The 27991-nt window shown below is 45.4% G+C and overlaps 1 protein-coding gene across 2 annotated transcripts in view; it reads left to right on the forward strand.

Moving 5' to 3' along the window:
- Window positions 1-27991, forward strand: part of kcnip4a (potassium voltage-gated channel interacting protein 4a) — a gene marked incomplete at both ends in the record, with an annotated part of 226658 nt that overhangs the window by 19882 nt on the left and 178785 nt on the right. Inside the window, one exon of one of the 2 annotated variants that reach the window (XM_084451721.1) lies at window positions 9422-9560. The exons of the other annotated variant lie outside the window; for it this stretch is intronic. Coding sequence (XP_084307847.1) covers window positions 9422-9560 — 139 coding nt within the window. Of the gene's footprint in view, window positions 1-9421; window positions 9561-27991 lie in introns of those variants that run through there. 2 annotated transcript variants of the gene reach the window in all.

Consider the following 27991-nt stretch of genomic DNA (forward strand, 5'->3'; position numbering starts at 1 on the left):
ACAAATGATACAGAACGCTGCAGCACGAGTCCTCACTAAGACTAGATGTAGGGCACACACCACAGCAGTCTTAAAATCACTACACTGGTTACCTGTCAGTTTTGGAATAGAATTCAAAATTATTTTGTAAGTCTATAAATCTCTCCACAGTCACGCACCTAAATACATTTCAGACATGTCTGTTGGGTACATGCCCAACAGACCACTCAGGTCCTCTGGTACTGAACTCCTAACAGCTCCAAAAGCCAGGACCAAGAGACATGGAGAGTCAGCTTTCAGTTTCTATGCCCCCAACCTCTGGAACACCCTGCCAGAGTACTGTACTTAAGGGCTGAAACAGCGAGATCTTAAGACTTACCTTTTCGGTCAAGCCGACAATCACTAGCCAGGACCTAGAGACACAGAAAGGCAGCCTCCAGCCTGCTTGTGAATGCTTTGTATAGATTGGTGTATATCCTGTTATGCACTGTGTGTGTGTATATGCGACTGGCATCGTTGAATATACTGTAGATCTGTTACTTATGTGGCTCTGCATGCTACCATAAGTACCAACCCTCTTGTGCATCCCCTCTCCCTAGTGCCTCCTGAGGTCCTCCAAATGGCTCCTCATGGCTCCTGGAGAGCCCCCCTGCCTTTCTCCTGACCAGCTCCTTTTTGCTTTGTCGCCAGCTTTCCCTATACAGCCAGCCCTCCACCCTTTTTAACTCTTGGCTCTCTGCTCTCTGCTTTCTGACTCAGTGGTAGGGCAGGTCATCCAATGATTGTAGGGTCGGCGGTTCGAATCCCACCTCCTCCTAATCCATATGTCGAAGTGTCCTTGGGCAAGAAACTGAACCCCAAATTGCTCCCAAGCACCTTGCATGGCAGGTGTGTGAATGTGTGTATGAATGGGTGAATGAGAGGCCATTTTAAAGTGCTTTGGATAAAAGCGCTATATAAGTGCAGTCCATTTACCATCACCATTTACCATCTGCTTTCTGTGTCCCCATCTCTGCTTAGCGGCTATACCTAGTTTACTCTACATTCTCTATGAACTTGTCTGCTAAGTGCTCATTGTGCTTTGTTATATGATTCACTTAGATATGATATTATAGACTACCGGGATAGCTAACACATAATGGCCTCCCATGTAGGCAACATCTCTGTAACTATTTAGTCTATATATCTCCTATGAAGTATTTAGCCCACATTGCTCTGAAAATGTTCTTAGCCAATAGACAAACATTTTACAGGAACTTGCTCAATCGTCTCTTTGAGAGAGGTCAGGGAAGAATTTTTACAGCTCACTTTTCTGGCCCCTGGGTGAAACAGTTTTTTTTTGCTTCCCTCTGGAATATGTAGGGGTGGGACCTGTGCCCACACCCTCTTTTCTCTCTCTGAAGTGCATTGTGTTGTCTCCGTGTATGAAATGCGCCATACAAATGAACTTTGATTTGATCTGTATAGCAGTCTGTTTAGGAAATGGTAATGTCAACAAAACTGTGATTGGCACATGAAATAGTCTGGTCTGGTTGCACATCCTCCTTGAGCTCAGCATGGTTTTATTCTATAGAGAGCTGTAATAATGTACAAGGCTGCCACCTAGTGGCCATCAGAGAAAGACTCAATATGATAACAAACCTCTGATTCATTTCCTCTCCTAATCTCCATCCTTGACATGCCCTGTAACCTTCAGCAGAATACTTTTACACTATCCTGACTCCTGGGCCCACATGTCCACATTTACAGCTAGACCAGAATTGAGTCGGGTTCACACACTGTACAGGTCCCTCAGCAGAGGTTGTCAGGTTTTGCAAATGTAATATTGACTCTCAGTCTGCACGTCTCCCTACATGTTCTGCTATTGTGGTTTCGATCTCTGTGTGGCCAGAACCATTGTCTTAACCAGCCAATACATCTAACTTTACAACAGGCTATTCTTAGACCATGATCCACATGACTATTGGGAGGTCAGCATGAAGTCAGCCGAGCGCTGCGTCATAAAGAAGGACTACAGTACATCGATTTATTGGATTCTGAGGTAGCTTTCATGTCTTGTACAGTGGTATCAGAATCTAGAAAAACATTGTAGCTCAAATTGCAATATCTCTGTCTTAGAACAAAAGGAACAAGGCAGGTATCATGTCCTCCTCCCCCAAACCACAGAGCTGTGCAAGTATGCATCTATTCGAAGCCGACCTGGGCTTGTTGTCTATGTAAATTATAACTCCCCCTCTCCCCAGGGGGGCCCACATGGCCGCAGGCTCCTGAGCTGAGAGAGGGCAGCCGCAGAGGTGGTGGTGCACAGGGACTGACCTCAGACGTTCTCTGGTGCTCTGCGTGTACAATGGCACACACCTTCCCATACGGGCTGTCCCTCCATCCCAGAGATGCCTGCGTGGGTTCGTTATAGGACTCGGGGGAGAACGCTGACCAGAAGAGCCGGCCTCGTTATCTTCAGATAGCAGCCGGTGTGGCTGCATAATTTATGGAGGCGTTCCAACACATTGACTCAGACCTCTCTGGAGAGGGATGGGGAAGTTGAAAAAGTTGCGCGCACATGTGTGTGTGTGTCTATATCTTCTCACCTATTGCTGCTGTGTTGTGTGTATGACTGTGTGTAAAGAGAGGGAAAAAAGCTGTCGCAACTTTGGCTGAGATGTCATGCTCCATTTAACAGGTGAAGATGGCTGAGGGTTGGGGAAGGATGTGTTCTCTCCCCATTCTGCTGAATGGCCAAACGGATAGACAGTTCCCATTAAAATGTGCGCAGCTCTCATTTGAGAAACAATCAGCACTAGTGCATTTAATCATATTTGAAGATTAAAATGCCTTGATTTGACTTGTCATTGTATATGATCATAAAGATTTTTTTTTTAACCTTATTTAACCCGTTGATTACATTGAACATTATTTTTGGTGGCGTGTCCTTCTGTTAGTTTGTAATTGAGCAGAATTACGCAAAAACTACCTGACCAATTGTCATGAAACTGGAGTGGACAGGTGTAGCATGGGCCAGGGAAGAACCCACAAAAGTTTGGAGCAGATCCGAATCACGGGGCGGATCCATGAAAGAAAACGAAACTTTTAAGTGAAGCCAGCTCCCTGTGTAAGGGTGCTAGACACACAGGGTTTGAACTGGGGTGTGCGGTCGGGGGGGTGCACCGAACCGCTCCCTGCCAGCTGCGACCCGAGGGTGGCGCCACAGAGCTGCCCAAACATGGCCACCCATTCACCTCCATTCATATTTTGAAAAATTCCCTCCATTCAATGTCAATGGGGGCAGATTGAAACGGCTATATCTCGGACGTGGGAGTGTCACAGAGACACACGGTTTAGACTGGCGTAAAGCTCTCGACCTAACGAATGCAGCAATATCTAACGTCTTGAATGTGCATAGAGCCACTAAATGCATTCGTGGCCGGAGGTCTGCTCTCCAAACACCATTATGTCATAACATTTCTGGACTGTGTTGCCATGAAGTAGTAAACTTGTTTCCAAGAGTATCCTTATATAATATACTATCTGCGTCTGGTTTCCTTTTTCACTGCATTGTCCTGTCGAAGGACGCTGTCCATGGTGTCATGTGAGCTCTTAAGGTTATAGATTTATAGTGAATAAGAAGTATCTGAATAAGAACGGTCTAGCTCATCTTAACATGTTCATTTGTTAATGAATGGCATGGGAAGTGAAATGTATTGAATGGATAGTTGGTGTGAGATTTTGCTTTGAGAATAACTATGCATGTCAAAGTGTCAGCAGCGAGCCACATGCTTCTGATCTGGCTCTCAGAAGGTAGGGCTTCAGGTGCTTTGATTCAGGAGACTATTTGCTGTTCCTCTCATGCCTTCTGGCTAATTTTAGCTGCTGCTATGATGGAGGACAAGGTCGTCATGGCGTGTAGTGTGTGTGTGTGCATGTGTGTGTGTGCGATCTTACGCGGCCTAGATACAGACAGCTCTCTGCTTCTTCAGTCTGGCCCTGCTGTGATTCCTCACTGACCTTCTAGTGAGGAGCCACAGAACCTCCGGCTGCGCAGACACTGTGGAACCAGGTGAGGCGGCACTCTTAAAAACACCAGACCAACGTATTCACACAGAGAATAACCGTTACGCTCATTAAACAAAGCAGAAGAAGCATTTCGTTGCGTGACCTGTCTGTGGAGAGTACAGTATTGTAGGTGCGGAACATGCCAACTTTTGGGGAAATTGGCTTATTTGCCATCTTCCCCAGAGTCAGATAAGAAGATACCCTTCTCTTCTCTGTGCTTGCAATAGGAAGCATTGCGACATGTTGGAGCCATTAGCCTAGGCTAATGTTTCAGATCTACTTCCAGTGATTGAGCTATGCTAGGCTATGGCTCTAACGCAGGGGTCTCAAACTCAAATTGGCTTTGGCCCACTGCTGGTATCGTCAACTCATCGGAGGGCCACTTCAATGTCAACTTCAAGCACTACTACTGTAACTATAAGAAAGTGCAATATTTCTGAAAATGTCATTTTTTATTTCATAACTAGACTCACAAGTCAGTCTCTAAATGTCGCAAATTCAAACAGTTAGTGCAAATCGTTTTTCCTTACTTTTATTTCATCTTTAATAGCCTACATTTGTACTTTATTCTATTTTAGCTGCAAGATGCATCACTACTGTAAGCCTGCCCTGAACCTGTACTTGCATTTATTAAAGTTGTTTCCATTTCTTACCAGACACTTGAATACTGTACATTTGTAGGCGACTTCTATTTCTTGCCAGACACTTCTGGAAAGACTACTGAGGCGTTAGCCCTCTCAGCTGTGTGGCTCGTTTTTTCCTCTCGTCTCCCTACGACTCACACTGTTCTCCATGTTTAGTAGCTGATTACTAACGTTTAACATAAATATTCCTTTAGAACGGCGACTTTTTTCTGGCATATCAGGCAGGTAGCATTTCCATTGAACTCCCCCAAAAATACTACAATGTCCATCTTTCTTGAAACTGTCTGTGTTCCTAACGTTAGTTAACCATGAAAACAGCCTATTGGTGGCGAGCTGCATTCCGTTCATAGTTACAGTAATAGTCGCGTGCGGATTGGTCATATCCCGGGCCGGATGGAGGGGTGGAGCAGGCCGGGAGTTGGAGATCCCTGCTACTGCACACACAGAAAAGAGAAGGCTATGTATCCTCTTATCTGACTCTAGGGAAGATGATGAATAAGCCATTTCCCCAGAACATTGGCGTGTTCCTTTAAGGAATATATGGCGGAGGGAGGAGCAGAGAGAGGGATGTCATGTCATCACGTGGATGCTGTTAGACGGCTAACTGCCTGGCTCCCTCCAAATGGCCTCCTTAATGTGTTGCAGTATCATCCACACAAGACATTTTGGTGATTCAGAGCTGGGGCCTCGGTGGCCCCTATTGTCTGGGGACGCGTTGGATCATAGTAAAAGGAGATGGCAGAGTTGTTAATATTACTGTAGCCTGTCCCACCTTCCTGCAGGCTGGGAAGAACAAGGACCCGGGGGACTGTGACTTTTAGAGGGGCCATTAGAACATCTCTGGGTGGTTGTCTTTGGGCACAGGGGCTACAAGCGGTGGTTGTTTTGGAATGCAGATGCAACACGTTTGAAATGTTTGATCTCAGGTGTCGGCTGGCCCACACGCGGTGCTGTTTATGCTACCCAACAGGGGGACGACACTCTGTACCTTTAAAAGATTCATGACCAAATGGAAATTACACGATAATGGGCTGAATTATTCAGCAGCCTTGCAGACTGCTGTTGTTTGTGCACAGCTTCAAGGCTTAAGAGACGGCGTTTGTGTGGCTTGTCCTGTTTATGCATGCAAGATGAAATTAGACATGCAAATGTGGACGGTTGTCGTCGGAAACGCGTCAAAATTATTGTGCATGAATGCTATTCGTTGTCGAGGCCCATTGAGGCCGCCCAAATACAAGGTGATGGTAGTGCCATACACTGCAACAGGGGGACAGAATGTACAGTCTTTATTGATTTTCAAATGCATTACTGCAAATGGCATCTGAGTGGAGATCAATAGGCATCTGTAATTACAGAACGATAAGGTTTACTGTCTGCAAGGCAGCCACAAGATCGATCATATTTCACCCGAACCACCTGCAATGTGGCGCACTTTCTGCCCACTCAGCATTAATAGTGTGAAAGGCGTCTGTGCTGGAAACATCTTGAAGGACAGTGGCATTAGGCCTGAGATGGAATCTTATTTAGATTAGGTATCTTAAATCATAAGTCACCAAGTAACTGAATTTATGCTGCTATTAAGATGAATACCTCATGAAAGGAGCAGGCTTCTTGTAAGCGTACTACTGTACCACTGCTGTGGCCCAGATCACCAGCACAGCGTGTCCCCAAGCCCAGAACCCCATCGACTCAGGACTCAGGAACACATAATCATTCTGGAAGCAGGCAGAGAACAATATAGACTTTAGTGTACCAAAGTGTAAAACAGTTTTGCACCCTTTGGGACGCATTAGTCAAGTAAAAAAAAAAAGAAGTTCCCTTTAACTGTTCACTCCTAGGCTTCTCTGTGCTGTTGCTTCAGGAATTATGCATGTTCTGCCTACTGTAAGATAAGATGCCCCCCCCTCCCCCTTCTCCTCTCTGTGAGAACACCCCCCCCCCCTCCTCTGTGGTCTCTTCACAGGTACATGGTGTGCTTTGCATATCATCTCACAGGAGCCAATTAGAAGCACAGTCTCTGTGTCACTGTCAAACGTACCCATCCGTCACAGGGCTTAACGTGTTAAATGTTAGCACAGCGTGTTCTTGGGGGACCTCAGACATCATTCGCATCCAAGCCGTCTGCCATGTTCATCCAAGCCCCACATTCGTGAGGCAGCCCATGTTGTCTGTTCCCTGGAAAATACACCATCATTTATCACGCAGCGGTCTAATATTTTCAGGACAACCAGAGGTTCTTATCAAGGTGACTGTATTGTGCCGACCAGAAAAAGCGCCTTTAGTCATTCTGCATTCTCTGTTAAGGCATCACAGGAATGGAACTTAGTGCCGGGGCACATCAGAGAACTTAGTAGCTACCGCTCCTTCAGTGAGCAATTAAAATCATGGCTTTTTAACAAGACGTGTACACTGAATGTCCAATGTTGCTTGTTTGTCCTGCCCTTTGTGTATGCTTGGTCTTGTCAGTTCCTGCATGCTGTCTCAGTATTGTTTTTAGAGTAATTCTGTTTTTTATCCTCTGTAATGTATTATAGATGTACTGTATTTTATGCTTATCTTACAGGTTGCCTTTTAAATATCTGGCCAGGGACAGCAGATGGAAACTAGCCATTTGGGCTAAATCTGGCTCATATATAGTATTGTACTATGGATGTACTGTATGTGCATTGTCCCGTCACAAATAAATAAATACAAATACAAATTTGCATACAAGAAAAATACATGGAAACTTGGTTAACCTGATCTGTGGGGGCTGTGTTTTCTTTATCGTTTATTTAACCAGGAGGGTGACATTCAGATGTGAGATCTCTTTTTCAAAGGAGACCTGGCCAAGACAACCGCAGCAATAAAATATACAGTTCATTACATAACCACATAGAGTAACCTACATGTTAGTATAAAAGTGCATACAGTAACATACAATACATGAGGAATGAGACAAAATGCAATACATGAGGAAAACCATGTGTGTGTTCTACATATCTTTGATTACAAGCTGTAAACACAATGCCGAGATAGGAAGAGGGGTCTGGACATGAACTGAGATGTGAGCGTCTCGGCTTCGACCTGATTTCACACTAGTCTGTGTGGATGTGGCTCTGTTTGTGTTACGTGTGTCTCACTGTGTTTGTTTCAACCCCCCCATCTCTCCTAATCGTGTCAGATCCCAGCTACTGCTGGTTTGTTGAGATGGAGAGAGACATACAGTACTTGGAGGGTCTCTGTGTGTATCTAATTGCAGGGGGAGACTGTATTTGAGTGACCGTGCGTCTGTGTGCACGTGTGTATGTGTGTTTGTTTGAGAGAGTAATGGCAGTCATGGAGATGCAAGGACAAGGCAGAGTTCTCGTTGGCTCACTAACCATGGAGAGACACTGATGTATAGAGCTGATATCCTTCCCATTTCCCCCAACACACACATGCATGCGCGCACACACACGCTCACTGGAGCACGCCTTTCTATCCTCCTCCTCCTCCTCGTTCCTCCCCTGTTCACAGTGGTTTGACGGGCTGAGTAGGGAGGGTGGAGAAAGTGCTTGTGTGAAACCTGAGGATCGCTTTAGTTCAGACTCCAGGTGGAGAGATCACTCATCGGCGCCCGCAAGGTACAGTATGACAACACCTGGGAGGACAAGTGATGACAATTAACTTCTTTATAATCACTTATTGGAATAGATGCTAAAAAATAGTATTGCATTCAAACTGAGCATACGTTACATTGTGTGTGTGCGTGTGCGCGCGTGTGTGTGTGTGTGTGTGTGCGTTTGTGTGTGTGTTTGTGTGTGTTCTGAATGTGTTTAAGCACACATACGTGTGTGTGTGTTCTGAATGTGTTTGAGCATGTGTATGTGTGTGTTCTGAATGTGTTTGAGCGTGTGTGTGTGTGTGTGTGTGATCTGCTGATGTCTCAAAAATCAGAAAGGGGACCCTGAGAGGGTAAGAAGAAGCTTCTCAGGTTGAATATCTCCAGGGAATGTTTTATTTAGGCTACAAGCAGCAGCAATCTAGCTAGTAGTAAGCAAGCTATGTGCAAATCTGTTCTGTAAGATAATTAATTTAAGGTATTTAATTAGCTAACTCATTAAATGTAAAGTTTAATTAAAGTGGAAAGTGTTCCATTTTGATGCTCAGTTAAGGGAGTCGTCATTTGAAATAATGATCAAATACTTCTACTGTTACTGGCTAGAATAATGTGATATTTCAGACTGTGGTTTTCGTGTGTTCCAAGCTGTCTTGAGAAACAGATGGCCGCTGGTGATAATTATATTTTAGTCATCAGGTACAGGTATGGATGGATGCTTATACTCTTTATTTCAGCAGGGTGATGACACTGAACTACAAATTAAGCGGTATATTAGTTTAATTGCTGTATGGCGCCCAGGCTACCCTGCTGGTGTTTTGGTCTGCCGGTCGGCGGTCTGCTGTGCATTCAAACCCCTACCACCACCACACGCCTGCAGCTCGAGGGGTTGTAACAGGGTCTCAACTTCAAGGAGGAAGGAAGAGAATACTGAGTGTAATAATGTCAGTCCTTTGAGGGAATGAGCGATGGGTTCAACCTGCACACTTTACACAACAATGACCGTTCTACGTATGCTCAAACTAGGACCAGCCCTAATGCCATGATCCCCTGCTGTATTCTCAGCAGTGACAGCCCTACAACCAGCAGTGACAGCCCTACAACCAGCAGTGACAGCCCTACAACCAGCAGTGACAGCCCTACAGTCAGCAGTGACAGCCCTACAGTCATGTCGGCCCCAGCCAAGAGGAGCCAGTGGAAGGAGGACCTGCAGCATCTCCGCAGGGACCACGGTCTCTCCAGGAAGGTGCTACTCAACTGCTGCATGGTGCAACGCATCATCGCCTGGGCCACCCCCCAAACCAAAGGTACTGGCCACTCACATTTGAACTGGAAACACTGGGGATTGGTCATATTCATATAGTAACAGTGGGTTACTGTCGGTAGAGCTCACTTTTCTTGTAACTCGTACCTCGGGTTTTGTCACGAGACGAGGAGTAGTTTTGTGGGACAATATTCTATATTCTTTTGAGGATGTGAAAGGCGGTTGGTCGTTGTCACTAAAGCCGTCATCCCTCAACTTGGCAACTTGTGTTATTTGTTACAACTAAACAGGCATGTTGGCTAGACACCTCGTAGAACTACGTTCTACAACCTGGAAGTTTGTCGAACCTGTCGTTAATTCTGTTTTAAAGGTGCAGTATGTGTTTTGTGATTTCCTGTTAGACTTGAGAAACATGTTGAAATGCAACCGACAAAATCCCCGCTACTCCCTGCAGGATTCCCTCCAAAGCCACTCCTTCAAACTGGGTGGAAAAAAAACACTTGCTAGGCTGGTAGGTAGGTTGACAGACCAGCAAGCCATCCAAGCATTTCAAGTTCTTTTAAGACTTCCAAAGATTACAGATTTATTTCATTTTAGTGTCAGGGCACTTTAATTTTTGATTGCTGTCGGGATGTAAAGATGAAAAAAAAAAAAAAAAAAAAAAAGTGCCTCTGAGCCAAACCGCATACTGCAACTTTAAGTCATTGGTTTGTTTAGTGCTGAAACTAAGGGTTTTATTTCCAACAATAATGAAGAAATCAGTATAATTGTGCAGGTCTGTTTGAAGCCACAGACTATTTTTGCTGTGGGGTTGTTGAGCCAGAACAGATGCAATTGGCTAAATAGTGAGAGAAACTCTGGGACCAATTAAAGAGCTCCTCCGTTGTGGAACTAAAGTGACTTGTGGTGCCAACGTGTTTGATGATCCAGCTGTCATACACACCACAGGCCTCAGGTGTTGTGGTGCCAGTAATAAGCAGGAGGACGCAGGAGTGTAATGAAACTCAGCTCGTTTGGCGCTACTGTAGCAGGTTTCACCATGTCCCAAGTTAGCCGTGGATATACTGGTTGGTTCTAATTTCCTCCATTTTGAAAGTAATATTGTGTACACATGAAAGAGCTCCCTGGGTGGATACAGGAGAATCCCAGACGGACGTTTACATATTCATACATGCTTATTAAAGCTAAGAGCCACCAAGGGTCCCCCGAGCCCCACAATTCACAGCAGATGCGTTTGAGCCAGGAAATGTTTTTGGCAAAAATCTCTGTTGGGTTTTGTATCAATCCATTTGCAAAACCTCCCAGGAGGAGATGTGCTGTGTGCAGAACTGTAGCTTTCACTCGCTGTGCAAAGAAAAACAAAGCAGCTGTACTCTGTCAGGACTATTTAAGGACTATTAAATGTCATATTGATCCATGCGGCATTCACATTGTGGCAGATGTCAGGATTTAGGGCCCCCAGCAGAATTAAGGATGGCTGCTCTCAGCGCCCGTACGCCACTGCTGACAACCACAATGAATTAATCCACACCGTAACCGGACTGTTATTGATTACTGCATGAGTGGGATTTACATTGGTCATATGTGGCATTAAGGGCCAGCATGCATGGTGGCAATGCTCCTTATTGGGCCAGGGAACATTATGGGCCGTAAACTTAATATACAATGATAGAGGGAAACTATTAGGTGCATCTGTTTGGGAGAGATGTGTACTGGATTTAACTTTAGTTACTGCAGATGAATTTTGCACCTTTATTATGCCTCCGCCAGGCGATAGCCAAAATGTCCAGTTGGACTGAATGATGAACTGATTAGATTTTGGTGGTTAAAGTTCAAGGTCACTGTGACCTCACAAAATTTGTTCATATTTGGGTAAAATGTCCAGTTGGACTCAATTGAATTAGATTTTGGTATTCAAATGTCAAAGGTCAAGGTCACCGTGACATCACAAAAGGCACTTTTTAATGATAATGCTAACGATAATGCTAATAGTAACGCTATCTAGCTTACGCCAATTCTAACACTAATGCTAGCTTTAGCTAGCTAGTATTAGCTTTATATAGCTAGCATTAGAGTTAGCTAGCGTTAGCATTAGCGTTAGCTAGCTAGTGTTAGCATTAGCATTATTGTTAGCATTAGCGTTAGCTAGCTAGCTAGTGTTAGCATTAGCATTATTGTTAGCATTAGCGTTAGTTAGCTAGCGTTAGCTAGCATTACAGCTAGAATACCAGCAAGCTAGTGTACACAAGCACCATCCACGTCAACACAGGGGCCAGACGTGGTCACAGGGGTCAGGCTGTTTTACAAAATTGGACCCAGTAGTGGAGCGGTTAGCATAATGCGCTTGAGTGCTCATGGTCGTGAGTTCGAATCCAGCTGGAGGCTGGATAATTATGACGCAGTTTCGACTAATTAAAATAAAGTGTTACCAAAATTCCTTAATCCTTTACTTGGCTATTTTTATCACGGCATAGCGGCTGGTAAAGTTAAAGGACAATGCTCGTTTTTGACAACCTGGACCTTATTTACGACATATTATAAGACGTTTGACTCACCGAGATCACTTTGGTGTAGTTCGGAGGCATGTAGAAGAAATGTAAAATCCAGCGCGAGCCAGTATATCCATGTAATGGCGGTGGTGGGGGCACCGAGAATGCAGTTTCTAAAAATCTATTTTCTGCCGCGAAACGGTTGTTTTCATCAATCTGTCTTAATGAATCGCTAGTTGTGCTTACATAGAGCGTAGACCTGTTGTGGTTGTTCACATGCCTCTGTAATATGATCTTTAGAAACGTCTTTCGAAACTAAATAGCTTCACCACTTGCTCCAGCACGCATGCGCACAGCGCGCAATCGTCCACATGTCGAAGTGTCCTTGAGCAAGACACCTAACCCCAAATTGCTCCCAATGAGCAGGTTAGCACCTTGCATGGCAGCTACCGCCATTGGTGTGTGAATGTGTGTGTGAATGGGTGAATGAGAGGCCATTGTAAAGCGCTTTGAGTGCCACTAAGGTGGAAAAGCGCTATATAAGTGCAGTCCATTTACCATTTACCATTCTGTCTGGAGGGGGACACTGTGCAGAAGGACACCTGATGGGGGGTTGTACACGCATACAGCACACCTGTGTGCAAGGTTGCCTGCTGATGTGATGCTCCAAAGTGGACCGCCTGTATTTCTGTGCTGTACTTAGAGGTAATTTTCAGAAAAGTCAACATGAATTAAACATTCATGTGCTTGCAATCCTTGTTTGAGTGCCCTGTAATGAATAAACTGATTCTTGATGTTGTATGTGTGGCTCTTAAATTTGCTCAGCATCAGATTTAGCTGTTCCAGAAGTTGCCCTTGAGTTGTCTCAAACTCCTTTTTTATTGTGACTTTGGATGTTTTGCCATCAGGGTCATTCTTGTGTTCCTTATCTACTGTGTCCCACTGGACATAAGTTACTTCTTCCTTCTCATTGTATTGACCAGAGACAGGACAAGAGAGGTCCTTGCACACTTCACATTCTCCATAGATGCACTTCATGCACTCCATGTCGCATGTGATGGATTTTAGAAGATCATCAGAATTGGAAGTGTTGATCTTCAGGTGGTGCAGTTTCAGTACGATGAAACTGAGATTTTCGTGCAGCTTGCACATGCACGTCTCCCGGACGCTGAGAGTTGGGTGAACCACTCAAAAGGGGCGTAGTGAGCAGAAGAGGGAGTAAGAGATTGATCCATCATGTTCTGCCAAAAACCTCACATGTAGATTTTTTCATTGAGTCCAGAAGGAACCTCTTCTGATTCAGACTTTTTCCATTGAGCCCTGTGCCATCCTATTATTTCTCATCCTTTGGTAGTTTGTGTGGTTTCACGTTCTGTGCATTAAGCAGCCACCTTTTCTTTGAAAACCCAAATGAACTTTGGGCGTGACGTTGCAGCCTATATTTTTTGACAACCCTTCCTGTCACTACCTTTGACAAGAGTTGCCTCTCCTTTTCTCCCTGTGCATTTCTACATCCCTGTTGGATGTCCTCCACTAAGGCCTCATGGAAGAGAAGGGTTTTTTGTATTGTAGTGGGTGGTAGCTGTCTCATTTGCTTGCTCACTTTAGTACGTGGACATGGAGCATTCTGTTTCATACGCTCAGTTCTTTTCTTATACTTCTCCTTTTGGGGGGGTTGTTTCTTTAGTTCTTTAATTTCATTCCAGAGCTTCTCTGATGTCCTTCTCCACCTCTTAAGGCCTTCCTTGTGCTGCCTAAAACACACAAGTACATTACAGCTGTTAAATTATATTGCTTTATTCTAAGAAATGTTTATTCATGTGTTTAACATCTAGGAAGACTGATATCCTCTTTAATATTGTTTACATTTACAATAAAATAAGTGGCTACAGCAAAATGTTATCTATACCCTACTGGCCATCTCTCATTTTGTACATAATCCATTTTATACACTACTAGCACTAATTCTCCTCCTGACCTTGAAGTGCTTGGCTCTGGATCACTAGCTCTGTCTGGCGAAGGCTGGGGACTATCTGGAGGTGTGGTGAGGTGCTTTAAGGCTTCTTTCCTGGACTTGATACTGTAGTAAGACTCCCTCCACTTTTTGCGACATCAGCGCTTTTCCCCTCCCACTAAGATAATTTACTAGTTTCTTCCTGCCAGATGTTATGTCCTCTCTGTATTTCTGCTGCTACTTCATGCTTCCTCCTTCTCCCTCGGTATCTCTGTCTCCTTTCTGGATCGGCATCACGTCGAGCGCGACAGCGCCGCTGCTTCTCTGCAGCACTTAATCGATTGGCTCCCAAAGTGTGTTCACATTGTAAACCACCTTAAATAATTTCAACTGTAAAACTTAAAATCAAGAGAATAGTATTATAATTAATGTTCTACCAGACACACATTTAAAAATGACCGCTCCCTCTTCCCCTCCTCTCTCTATTTTACCCCACCTTTTCCTATATCCATCTCCTCCTCTTCCTACCTCACCCTTCCTCTCTACCCCCTCCTCTCCCTGTACATGTCCCCTCCTCTACCTCCCCCTCATCTCCCTACCTCACCCTTCCTCTCACTACCCCCTCCTCTCCTTATACATGTCCCCTCCTCTACCTCCCCCTCATCTCCCTACCTCACCCTTCCTCTCTACCCCCTCCTCTCCCTGTACATGTCCCCTCCTCTACCTCCCCCTCATCTCCCTACCTCACCCTTCCTCTCACTACCCCCTCCTCTCCTTATACATGTCCCCTCCTCTACATCCCCCTCATCTCCCTACTGTACCTCACCCTTCCACTCTCTACCTCTCCCTACTTCCCCCTCCTCTCCTCACTTTGTGTTGTTGTCTTGTGTTGCTGGTTTGTTTTTTTGTTTTATTTCTGATTATTAATATTATTAATTATTTATTATCAGTGGGAGAATTGGGAAGGTGGGTGGGTAGGATTAAGGGAAGCATAAGTTTGGGTAGCTGATAGAGCCACGTTCTGACTCTTATCTTTTCTTGTTACTGTCGGTATTTTGTGTAAACTACCTACATGTTGTTGTTCTTGTTCAAGTACCAACTCAGCCAACCATTCCATTGTATTACTACGTACTGTTTGTTACTGTATATTGGTGCAAGAATAATACGAATTGAGAGTATACTTTTGTATTATAGCCCAGGTCATGTGTAGTATACTACTGTATCATAACCCACGTCGGGTGTAGTATAGCTACTCTATTATGACTCAGGTCAGGTGTAGTAAACTACTGTATTATAACCCAGGTCATGTGTAGAATACTACTGTATTATAACCCAGATTGTGTAGTATATTTCTGTATTATAACCCAGGCCAGATGTAGTATACTGCTGTATTATAACCCAGGTCATGTGTAGTATACTACTGTACCATAACCCAGGTTGCTTGTAGTATACTATTGTATCATAACCCAGGTTGGGTGTAGTATACTACTGTATTATAACCCAGGTCATGTGTAGTATACTACTGTACCATTACCCAGGTCGGGTGTAGTATACTACTGTATCATAACCCAGGTCGGGTGTAGTATACTACTGTATTATGAACCTCGTCTGGTCTGGTGTAGTATACTACTGTATTATGACCCAGTTCTGGTGTAGTATGCTACTGTACTATGATCCAGGTCTGGTGTAGTATACTACTGTATTATAACCTAGGTCAGGTGTAGTATGCTACTGTATTATGAACCTGGTCTGGTGTAGTATGCTACTGTATTATGATCCTGGTCTGGTGTTGTATAGCTACTATGTTATAAACCCAGGTCTGGTGTAGCATACTATTGTATTATAGAATGCTATTAGGAAACTGAAAGCACTCTGCAGTTATCTGACATCAGTTTCCTTCTCTAAGCTTTGTCTATTGATTCTTTTTCAGGGGAAATATAATTGTTCTTGCTCAAATTGTCTTTATTGTTCTTACTGACAGACATCTGCTTGTCAGATGCCTCCCCAGGAGTGGGCAGCTCTGTAATCTATGATCTTTATCTGTTGTTTTGCCTTTGAAATGTTATTTTGATAGTGTAGAATGCTTTTGGTCTGGAGGAAATGTTGTTCTGACAGTAGCCTAATTCACAATTGCATTTAGGAGACTAATCCTAATTGTGTTCAGGATTTGTTCCCTGTTTTTTAGCATTTGCAGATCCTTCTCGTGCCTTAGAGTACCTCACCATATGCCTAGCCTTAAAGGCCAGTATGTACGCTTCATAGGTACAGGTGTACGCCTCATACAGTATATACAACCAGGCCAGGTCCAGCCTGGCTTATGTGCGTGGCTGGCTTGTTTCTGTTCAGGACTGGTAGGACGGAAGCTATCTGCTAGTCATGCCACTGAAATAGCTGTGAATTGAAATCACATCTGACATAGGAGCGGTAGGGTTACACAGGTTTCCCGTTTGTGCCAGTAGCCAAGTGGAACCACGCTTGTGTGAGATGAAATAACTTCACACCACCAGGTGGTAGTAGTCTGTATAATTAAGGAGGAAACTGGATGTATAAAACGTAAACAACAGCGTTTGTTTAGCTACATATAGACTAGAGGAGTTTCGCTCAGCATAGACGGTAATCTCTGAGAATGTCCCGTGTGGGAGTCCAATGCTCTGACCACTACTCTACTTGTGGAATTTAGGTAAGGGATAAAAAGGTTGGAGTGAAAGGAAGAACGTGTGGAGGTTTGGAGTATAGTCCTATAAAGTCATCCCCACCAAGTGGAGTCCAATGCTCTGACCACTACTCTACTTGTGCAGTGGAGATCGGCGGGTTGGTTTTGGTGTCCTTCTTCCAGTCCCTAGTGTGGATTGGGGTTTGAATAAGGGTTTGGGTTGGGACAGGATCTGACCTATAAGGCAAGGGGTAAAGGTTGAATTGAAAGGATGAACATGTGGAGGTTTGGTGTATAGTCCCATAAAATCATCCCCACCTGGTCTTGAACCCCAGTCTCCCGGGTGGGAGTCCAATGCTCTGACCACTACTCTACTTGTGCAGATTGGCGGGTTGATTTTGGTGTCCCTCTTGATTTTGGTGTGCTGGGACTACTGCCTCTTGTGGTGCCAACAGAGAGATGCAGGCCAACATTGTCGGGAGTAAGGGAGGGAGGGAGTGAGGGAGGGAGGGAGGGAGGGATAACCCGACAAACGCTATACAAGCTGTGCGGCTGGCTTCCAGCCTCGCACAAAAATAACACTTGCTATGATTTATGAGACTAGTAGAGTATATCACTAAATGGCTCTTCAAAGATTCATAGATTACATTTAGCATGAACTGTGTTACATATGTTGTGTGCTGTTCTGTTGTTTTGTTAGGCCTACCTGTTTGGTTTTGTTGTGTGGTTGTTTTTGTCCCCCTCTACTGTTCTCAATCTTCAAACTCTTAGGGCGCGCGCCTGGTTCAAGTCATCAGTTCTCACCTGCTTCCAATTAACTGCTTCAATCAACCTGGTCCCTCCCTTCCTTTAAATAGTCCTCTTTGTCCTCAGTTCTTTCTTACCTGCCTGAGCTGTGGCAGGGCTCTGGTTGGTAGAGCTTGGTTTGGTTTGGTTGTTTATTGGTTTGATGTGAAGCTTCTCTTGTGTTACTCTTTTGGTTGTAGTTATGTTAGTTGGTTAAACAGCTTTAGTTATTGTTTGTGATTTAACCCTTTGTATGTTTTTGTGCACACAGGGGCAGATGACTAGTTGAGATACCCTGGGTCTACATCTCCACACACACGTAGGATTACCTGCTGTCTAACACCCCAGTTTAGAGTGCGCACCACCCACTGTACTTTGAGGTGCCCAGCACCTGTAAAGGGGGGGTGGGGTTTTATTTCGGATTATGCTTTTGTTTGGTGCCACTGTTAGTCCTCTCTGTTCCCTGTGTTGCTATTAAATTCATCATTGCCTATTTTGGTTGTCCTGGTTTTGTGTGACTGCACCCTCATCTGTCCAACCCATTGTTTTATGTTGCGCTCTGCTTCCTCGGGCCACCAGGGGGCGTAACAAACTGAGAATGCACAATTTATACATTATGCATGCAGACTGGTTTTCCCTTTTCAGAGCTTGTGCATGCTACAATCTCTGTGAGGTCTCTGGGTGCAGCAGGTGCATTTGGCAGATGACTTCAGTGGGATATCATTGTGGGAATCTCATTGTGTTGTGACAGGGAAGGGAATTCTGTGTCTGTCTGTGTCTGTGTGCGTGTGCGTGAGAGTACTGTAGGCGTACAAGTATCAGTGTGTCATTGGGACCCCTCCACCTCCTAATCAGAGGGCCAGTGTCCAGTGACTGCACCAGCCTCAGGTGTTCCTGTCAGATGCCCCCACCCCCCCCACACACACACTCCTGTATTCTCCATTCTCCAGTTAGCTGTATTCTCCATTTTGAGCACTTGAACCGCTGTGTCTCAGGATGGGCCTTGTCGCCAGGACAGATGATACTGTATACTGTACCTGCCAGGTGGCAGCAGGCCCTTCAGGACCCAGGAGCCGCTGTTTAAATGAGCAGCGGATCAACAGCAGGTGCTCTCTTTCTCTCTCTCTTTCTCTCTTTTCACAATGAATGCCCTGATTAGATTGTGTGCCCAGGTGTGTCAGTTTCACTGTGCATACTTTGACTTTAAAGTTGAGTCAGCTCTACACTTTTTTATAATGCTGTTGAGTCTCCTGTCTCATTTGTGTTCCTAGCAGTGATATCACATTTGCCCGATAGATGGCGCCAGAGCGCGATATTATTTAGAGACTGTCAAAATTCAATTTATGTATGTATTGAACATCACCTTTACCACCAGCAGAGGGCAGCAGGATACAGTTGGACATTATCACAGTATAAAGAGAGCAATTTCTAGTCCCTGTTGAATGTGGCCAATTAGTGGTGTGTGTTATAAGGTCAGTCTAATCCCTAACATTTGTAGTACATATTAAGATACACTAGACATTTGGTTGGACAACACTGCTGTGGTTGACACATATAAGTGTATTTTCCTTGTTTCATTGATAACTGTAAAATACAAGGTGTTACATCCCTGCGCCACTATAGCTGAATGTGTATTAGTGTCCTCCTGCCCGCCTCAATCCCATCAGGCAGAGATGATGGTGCTCGTTAGCATTAGCTAGCGGCCTGCTTCTGTCTGTTTTCCCATAAAGGAGCGTAAGATGAATAAGTGATACAGCTTCTATATTATTCTGGAAATCTAAGAGGAAAATGCCAGAGGCTTGGAATGGGGGGGGGGGGTAACTAGGTATTCAGGATTTAATATTATATTAGCCTATATTAGCAACAAGTCAGGGGGCAACTCCATATTAATACCTATGAATTTAGAATTGGATGTCGTAAAAGCTCCTGTAGGTGTAATTTGTCGGTGGCCCATTAATTTTGTCAACATACTTCATATTATATTAACATAGTATATTATATTATTACAGCTAGGTATTCAGGAGTTTCCTATATTATATATTATATTAACCTATGTTATATTATTACACAGGCAAATCCTTCTGTTTCTCTGCAATGGAGTGAACGCCACCAGTGGGTCTGCAGTGATATAAGCCCCTATCCCGGTCTGACCCTCCATACAGGCTGATCAGAAGTGATATAAGCACCTCCCCCGGTCTGACCCTCCAGACAGGCTGATCAGAAGTGATATAAGCCCCTCCCCCGGTCTGACCCTCCAGACAGGCTGATCAGAAGTAATATAAGCCCCTCCCCCGGTCTGACCCTCCAGACAGGCTGATCAGAAGTGATATAAGCCCCTCCCCCGGTCTGACCCTCCAGACAGGCTGATCAGAAGTAATATAAGCCCCTCCCCCGGTCTGACCCTCCAGACGGGCTGATCAGAAGTGATATAAGCCCCTCCCCCGGTCTGACCCTCCAGACGGGCTGATCAGAAGTGATATAAGCCCCTCCCCCGGTCTGACCCTCCAGACGGGCTGATCAGAAGTTATATAAGCCCCTCCCCCGGTCTGACCCTCCAGACAGGCTGATCAGAAGTGATATAAGCGCCTCCCCCGGCCTGACCCTCCAGACAGGCTGATCAGAAGTAATATAAGCCCCTCCCCCGGTCTGACCCTCCAGACAGGCTGATCAGAAGTGATATAAGCCCCTCCCCCGGCCTGACCCTCCAGACAGGCTGATCAGAAGTAATATAAGCCCCTCCCCCGGTCTGACCCTCCAGACAGGCTGATCAGAAGTGATATAAACCCCTCCCCCGGTCTGACCCTCCAGACAGGCTGATCAGCACCATCCTGAGCAGGGCCACATCCCCACACACCACAGGACCTTGTGTTCATCCCCCCACCAGTGCCCCGGGCGGCCCCCACAGTGTCCCCTATCCATCCAACGCGCAATCTCCCTTCTTTAGATTACGTTCCAGGGTCATGTAACACAGCAGCCAAGCAGGCACACACAGGGGAAGCCAGGCGGTATGTGTGGACAGGATGCGTTTGGTTTCTCCTGACTGAAGACATTTTATTTGGTCATTCAGCAGATGCTTTCATCTATAACAACATACAATTATGAGCTAGTGTTGGGGTTAAGTTCCTTGCTCAAGGGCACAAGGGCAGGTCATGATTGGTGGGAAATCATAGGTGGCAGGAATGATTAAGAAGTCTTGTAAACGGTTAAGCGATAGTGCAACTGAAACGTTTGGCCATGAAGTGTTATAGTGCCTACAGTATATTTTCTGCTTTATATTTTAAAATCTTGTTGTCCCTTTTTATTTCTGTCATTCACTCCGACCTCTTCTCCAGTGTCATTAACTTGATAGTTCATCTTATTGATTGATAATTCCAAGCCTGACAGAAGATCTAATGGTTTGACACTGCTAAACCCCTCCTTCACCTTGAAGATTAACCACTGTTAATTGTCTCCTTGAAGTTTTTTTCCTCTGTTCAAACTGCTCAAAACAGGGACTTATTTCCAAGTATCTCATGCAAGAAACTCAGTAGTGATAAACAGCTCGTACTGTAAGAGAGCAAATTTATATCATATGTTCTCATGCAAATGTTACCTTATGAATCAGAGAACATTCCGGGTCTCAGTTACGTACAGCCAACAGGTAGGACTTCCTATGCAAACTCCTAATGCATCCTAGTCCTTCAGTACCTGTTGGCTGTATGTACAGTAAACTGAGACCCGGAGTGTTTCCTCTGGCATCCAGAGCCCTGTGTGTAACGGAGCAGGAAATGGGATCAGGCAGTGATGGATGAAAGGAGATTGTGTGGTGGGACTGGCACTCAGGAACGAGAGGGGAAGAAGACAGATTGTCCGGGAAGTGGTGGAGAACCGTGCGGTGTCCTGTAACGGTCGTCTCCTCCCGGGCTCCTCCTCCTCCCCAGCAGAGCGTCTCTGGTGACCGCGCAAACACACACACACACACACACACACACACACACACACACAGCGATAGTGACAGCCTTTTGTCCTTTACGATTTCATGTCAAAATACGCTTGTGTGACACGGAGATTGGCAGAAGGAAGGAGGGAGAAACTGAAATATTGTGTGCAGTTCTTAACCGCGTTCGTAAGAATAGACTTGTCCACTATTCTTACGACGCCCTGTCTACGGCATCACAGTCACGGCGGCCGTAAGAATAGACGCGCGCTTGTTTTGGGAAATTCTGTTTTCAAAACCTAGCCTAACCAACCCTATCCCTAACCGTAACCCTACCCATTAGCCAAATATAAAGTATTTATGGCTAAAATGCTTGAAATCGGTACTTCCGGACGGCGTTAGAATAGTCACTGCCCAAAAAAACAGAAGCCTGGAGTTTTGACATGAGCACTGAGGTTTGGATATTAGTTGTAGGGTATTTGTTTTCAGTGTATCAAATATAGTTGGTAAAATGTGCCATTCGCTGTTTTCTTGTATTACTTTGAGGCCTTTGAGGCCGTACTTGGCAAACTGAGCTGTTATAACGTGCAAAATCGATAGTCTAAATCTAACATAGGCCAAGCCAGTTGAGCCAGATTTTCCATGTTGTCATAGGCTACATACTGTCACTGACACCAGCATTCCCAGACTTGGCCACAGCCTCTCCTCCCAGAGGCACCACCTTTTGTTGATGAACAGGGATTAGCGGCAGAGACCTGGCCAGCAGCCCGAGGCCTTGTACCGGAGCAACTGAGCCGTCTGCAGAATTGGCCCAGAGTAGCCTGGCTGACAGACTGACAGACAATAAGGCCCCCCTCCCGTCACTGGATCCGGCTAACTGAGATGGGTCATGTGATGCCGTGTGGTTGACCACCGCTCCCCGGGAGAGTTTGCATTGTTGTTATTGACGGGCGACGCTCCGTGGGCGCGCTGCTCGCTGCCAGGCCCATGCTACTGTATAGGAGGAGCTAAACATCATTCAAGCTGCATCTGTTGACTGCACGTCATTTTTCCATCTCGGGCCTCTGTCTCTCTCTCTCTCTCTCTCTCTCTCTCTCAGGAAGAAATAGGTCGCTCTCAACAGACACACATTAATTATGTTGGAATTAAATGATCGCTACTGTATTTCCGCTTCTTCCGGAAGAGCAACTGGCTAAATCCGGGGTTTAGTTTATGGTGTGAAAAGGTGGAACATATGTGATGATGGATCAGAATTCAAGGCGTGCATGCACAGTGTCTTTTATAACTGAGACACTCATCTCCCTTGGTCTCTGCATACATTTGGTTATGACCTGCACAGCTGCATGATCTACATCAGTCATCTCTCACTATCATATTCAACATGGCTGCCCTGTACTGTGTCTGTCTCTCTGTATATTATATATGTATATGTAGGTAACCTACTTCTGTGTGCCTGTGCTCCGGCAGCCTGTAGCCCAGCCTTGCTAAAAATATGCCTCGTTGATTGATCGGGTACACTGAAACCTCGGAACCTCCGAAGTCTCCCAGGTAACTGGCGGGCAAAAATGACTTTTCTTGCATCTATGTCACCCACCTTGATTTTACCCAATGCTGGCGTTGTCAGGGAGCTCGTGCATCGCACACACACACACAGACACACACACACACACACAAGCCGCCTCCGAGCAGCGTCCCGGGAGCACGCGAGTGACGAGGTGTGACAGGTTTGATATCCGACAGAAAGGGGATTGACGGTGCGGTGGGAGCTAGCACTGTATTTAGAATTTGGGCGTTAAATAGCTGTGTTAATGTAACAATGTTGGGAGTTAGTGTAGATTCCTTCTTTAAATAGCTGTGTTAATGTAACCATGTTGGGAGTTAGTGTAGATTCCTTCTTTTTCACACGCTAAAGTTTTATTGTTTTTCTGTTTTATACCTCTCTCCACAGCTCTTAGCACTGGAGGCTGAAAGTATCTTTCAGAGATATGGTATTATGGTAGCATTAGGGTCATGCTAAAGCAACACGTCCTGATGAACCAGTGCAGACTAATCTGTCACACTATCTGACAATGAGACAATGGACGTAAATGGATGGTAAATGGACTGCACGTATATAGCGTTTTTATCCAAAGCGCTTTACAATGCCCTCTCATGCGGTCGATGGACACGGTAACGACTGTTCTCTGTCCTGGCCCCGCAGTGGTGGAACGAACTGCCCACTGACGTCAGGACAGCAGAGTCACTGCCCATCTTTCGTCACAGGCTCAGAACTCATCTCTTCAAGAAGTACAACAACGATCCTCCCTCTAAAGCACCTATTGGATTTTAGATTGCTATTCTTGCACTTTGCCTCCAGCATTAGATCATGCTCTTAGTCACCTCTTTTAGAAAGGAGATGCACTTGTGAGTTCTGGCAAGTACAGTAGTACATTGGCTTTTCCTACGTTAAATGCAATTATTGCAAGGCGCTTTGGATAAAAGCGTCAGCTAAATGACTAATGTAATTCACCCTCATTCACACACCAATGGCAACAGCTGCCATGAAAGGTGCTAGCCTGCTCATTGGGAGAAATTTGGGGTTCAGTGTCTTTGCCCAACTACACTCCGACATGTGGACATGAGGAGTCGGGATTCGAACCGCCGATCATCGTGGTCATCGGACGACCCGCTCTACCTCCTTAGCCTCGTTTGTCAGGCCAGTTGGTCAGCAAAGCATAATACGTCTCCCTACATGACTGACCAGGTGGCTCTGTCTGCCTGTCAGCGCTGGAGATGACGGGGATCTGACCTCTGACCCCTACGGGACCAGCGCAGTATAGCTGTCACCGCGGTGACACACAGCAGCTACCATTTGTCAGCCGTTCCGTTCTCTCATGGTCCAGCGATTGGGTGCGAGAGGCAATATGGCACAGCTGTATTTGAAGTGTTAAACGTGTCATTCACACAGTGACTCGAGTAATGGTCTGTTTTGGTGAATGAAAGAAAGTTCATGGCTGCGTTGGTGGCTCAATCTCTTTAATTATGCTGTTAACCTTTGGACACGTACACTAATTGAGCACTTTGAGGCATTCAGAGCCATTTTAGTCATTAGTTAATTAGGAAAACAACAGTTTAGTAGGAAAACCATTACAGGACATTTGACTGAATGGCATCCTCTAATAAGTTGAGGAGTAAATGTTGAATTAAGTATATTTATCCGACAGTACTAATGATCCCAATCATACTTGCCGTCCACAAGCTTTAATCACTTGATTTTTTACACTTAAGAACTGGAATGGCGTAAACTAGCTCAATAGATTTCCCTCCTTACTCTGAACATTAATTTGAATCCCAATTTTTCTCCCCATTAAACAACACTTCAATGTAGCGTCTAGCGTGACATATCCTGACCCAATTATGCCTTCCGGCTCTCTCTTTAGATCAATAAACACGGCTCGCAATCACTAATCATGGTTCACGTCCTTTAGATCAATAACCATGGTCCATGGGTCACTAAAGACTCTGCCTCCATAATCAGAGGGTAATCGACCCATTAAACCTAAAGGAACTTCACATGCCGGGTTCTGGGATATGCAGTTTTACACATAGTGTAACATATTGTATTTTGGCTTGGCTTGCATGCCCCTAGGGCCTATATCACCAACAGGCGGACCGTGGTCCGGATCCGGACCCAGAAGCCGCCCAATCCGGACCTCGTCTTTACCCGATAAATCAATGAGAATTTCTCCATTTTGACGGAGCGTAGGCAACTAGTTTGAGCCTGCACAGCCATTGTAGTATTTTACGGCATTTGTTTACTATCTCACGCGTCGCTAGCCAATCGAATCTGCATGTTCATTGCCTGACGTCACCCAGTCTACATGTGACAGCCTAGCTATCGTTAACGTTACTGTAATCAGAGCGTTGGACAGAGCTTGGTAAGCATAAACCATGTAATTCCTGAACTGAGAGTTTTTCGAGTGTGCCCATAGCTAGCAACGAGCCAGGGTGAGTGCGCCGACGTTATTGACACAGAACTCTGTACTGCACAAAACAGAAATATTTTAACCTGTACTAGTCAGATACATGCCAGGGAAGCCAGGAATAGGGCTAAACATGAAATTCAGTGTCCTTATCCTTTAAAGTATGTTGGGGACCATACAACTGAAGTGAACAATATTTTAACTTCACCTGCATATTGCACAGTAACATACAGCAAATACAATAATTTGATAGGAATATGCAAAGAAACAAATGTGTTGAGGGCATAAAAAATGCACGCATCACCACCGGGCCCTGGCTTGAGGCCATTTTGTCAAACTGGACCTCTTAGAACTTTACTTGATTACTCCTGCCCTAGGGGATACTTGATTACCCCTGCCCTAGGGGATACTTGATTACCCCTGCCCTAGGGGATTCGCATCTTCGTCATTCATATCTGTCCTGCTGCACCACAGCAAGGAATGATTGCGTGAAAGTGAAGTTTTCCTCAGTTGCCAGGCCTAATTGGCTCACCTGCCAGTGGAACAGGCATTGCCTCTGTGTGGAGGCTCTGAGAGAGCTGCAGCACTGTCAGTGATGAGATAGACCTGCTCTGTCAAAGCTGACTACAGGAGCCCGGGGACAGGGCCAAGTTATCAGGCCCTCTGGGGGCCCAGCAGTGGAGAGACTGCTCTTTCCACGGGGGGAGGGAGAGGTGGCTGGTCGAGACGAAGCCAGCACAGAGACTGGACATGCAGATGAAGGGATATGGGTGCCTTTGGGGAGTGGAGGGAAAGGAGAGATGGGGAGAGAGAGATTGGAACAAGCAGAGCGAGAGAAAGCTTTGGGGAGTGTGGTTGGAAGTAATGGGTTCTGAGAGATGCATCTGGATTGAATGAAAGGAAGAGAAATTCAGTTTGATGGATAGAGTGAGAGATTGACAGAGATGGGGAAACGGGGATGGCATGAAAGGTAGATGAGACACGAAGGAAGAGAAAGAAATTAGTGAGGTGTGAAGACATGTTGGAAGGCCTCTTCCTGTTTAACCGGAGCCTAATATAACGTTCAGCATAATGGAAATGACAGAACGGTAGAAAAACAATATTCTCTGTCGACCGTCATCCCTGATATTACGGTTCTTGGTTCTCCGTAACCCGCACCAGTCATGGAGAGAACATCCATGAGAACATGAGCTCTTCTTCCACCCATGTAGTCATGGACGACGCGTCCAGGAATAAACCTCGGCCTCGTTACCTCATGCCTGGTGAGGGAGGGGATCCTGGATTCCGTACGAGCGGCTGTGTTTTATCAGCCCCCCGGGGCCGTTGACCCCATCGCTGACATGCTTTGCAGATGATGCCCTTTTTCCTCCGCACCTTCTGCCCACATACTACTGCACCTGTAGGTAGGATGGGGGTTTCACAGTCTCGTCGATAACACATTGAGGTCACCCTCGGTGAGCTGGGCGACAAATGATATGTATATCTAATTTGTGTTCGTGAAAAAAAAGGTTTTTGGCCTCCCTAAGGACCTTCCTCCCTCAGTAAGGGGGGGGGGGGATATTTGTTGATCGGTCCTTTGAGCAGACTCCCCCAGAGAGATCAGTGGGCTGCATCAGGCCTCCTGCATGAGTTCAACCAAGCAAAAATAAGGTCATGGAAAGAATTTTATCTCAGCTGGCCTGCAGAGCTAGTGTGGTACAATAACACTTTGTTATGACAGCGTCGTCTTAGATTTGTCTTCATAAGCGGACGCTGTGGGTTTACCCGACCCCTTGAGCTGCCTGCCTGGCCAAGCACACCTATTTTGGAGAGAACACGAAAGACAGCACCTGTTCTCTTCGAACAAAGATCAATAGTTTCATGTTAATGTGATATCCGTGACGACACTCAAGGGTTGTTTGGAGAATACGGCCTCCATTGATGACCTTAAGCATATGAGCACATCCAGATCCCCCACTCACTGCCAAAACACAGATGATCCATGCTGCTCTGCACACTCTGGTCTCCTTTCTAGGAAACCCGTGGTTCGGTTGTGTAAAGAAGAGGCCTGCTGTTGAACGGCCCCCATGTGATGCATCGCTACAGTATGTGTTTCCGATACTGCTTACTGGCAGTCCACCTCCCCTGATGAATCTCAAAGCACGATGGCTCCACAGTAATTACATGGCTAATGGTGGTTTCTTGTGCAGCGTGACTCTGGTGGGAGTCGTTCTGTGGTGGTAACAGATGTCATTTCCCTCATGCCCATGGCCTGGCTTTCAGTAAATGGCTTTTCTGAGTGAGACCAGAGATGGATCCAGTCTCTCCAGAGAGAAGGAGAGAGAGAGAGAGAGTGAGAGAGTGAGAGAGAGAGAGAGAGAGAAAACCCTAACATGAGAAATCTTTCTTAAATGAGTAGGCTAACCTCAAAGTGATTTCTAAACAAAATGTGATGTGTGTTGTTGTTGTTGTGTGTAACTACAGAGGCTAAGTGAGGGAATACTTTAATTTACATATCCCTTCTCATGACTACCATTTATAATGTCAGTTCAGGAATGGTTTTGTCTCCATTTCCTTCTCTGTTACTGCTGCAAAGATGAGCTCTCATTGGAGTAAAAACAGGTACATTAAATTTCATTAAATAAGATCCATGAAGTAGACTAGGACTGGGGCTTTCTATGGCGTTGTGTTTTTTATAAGATTACTGTGATTTCTGTGTAATTCTATCACCTGTG

The sequence above is a fragment of the Borostomias antarcticus genome, assembly GCF_949987555.1.
Source record: "Borostomias antarcticus genome assembly, chromosome: 17".
Classification (NCBI taxonomy): domain Eukaryota; kingdom Metazoa; phylum Chordata; class Actinopteri; order Stomiiformes; family Stomiidae; genus Borostomias; species Borostomias antarcticus.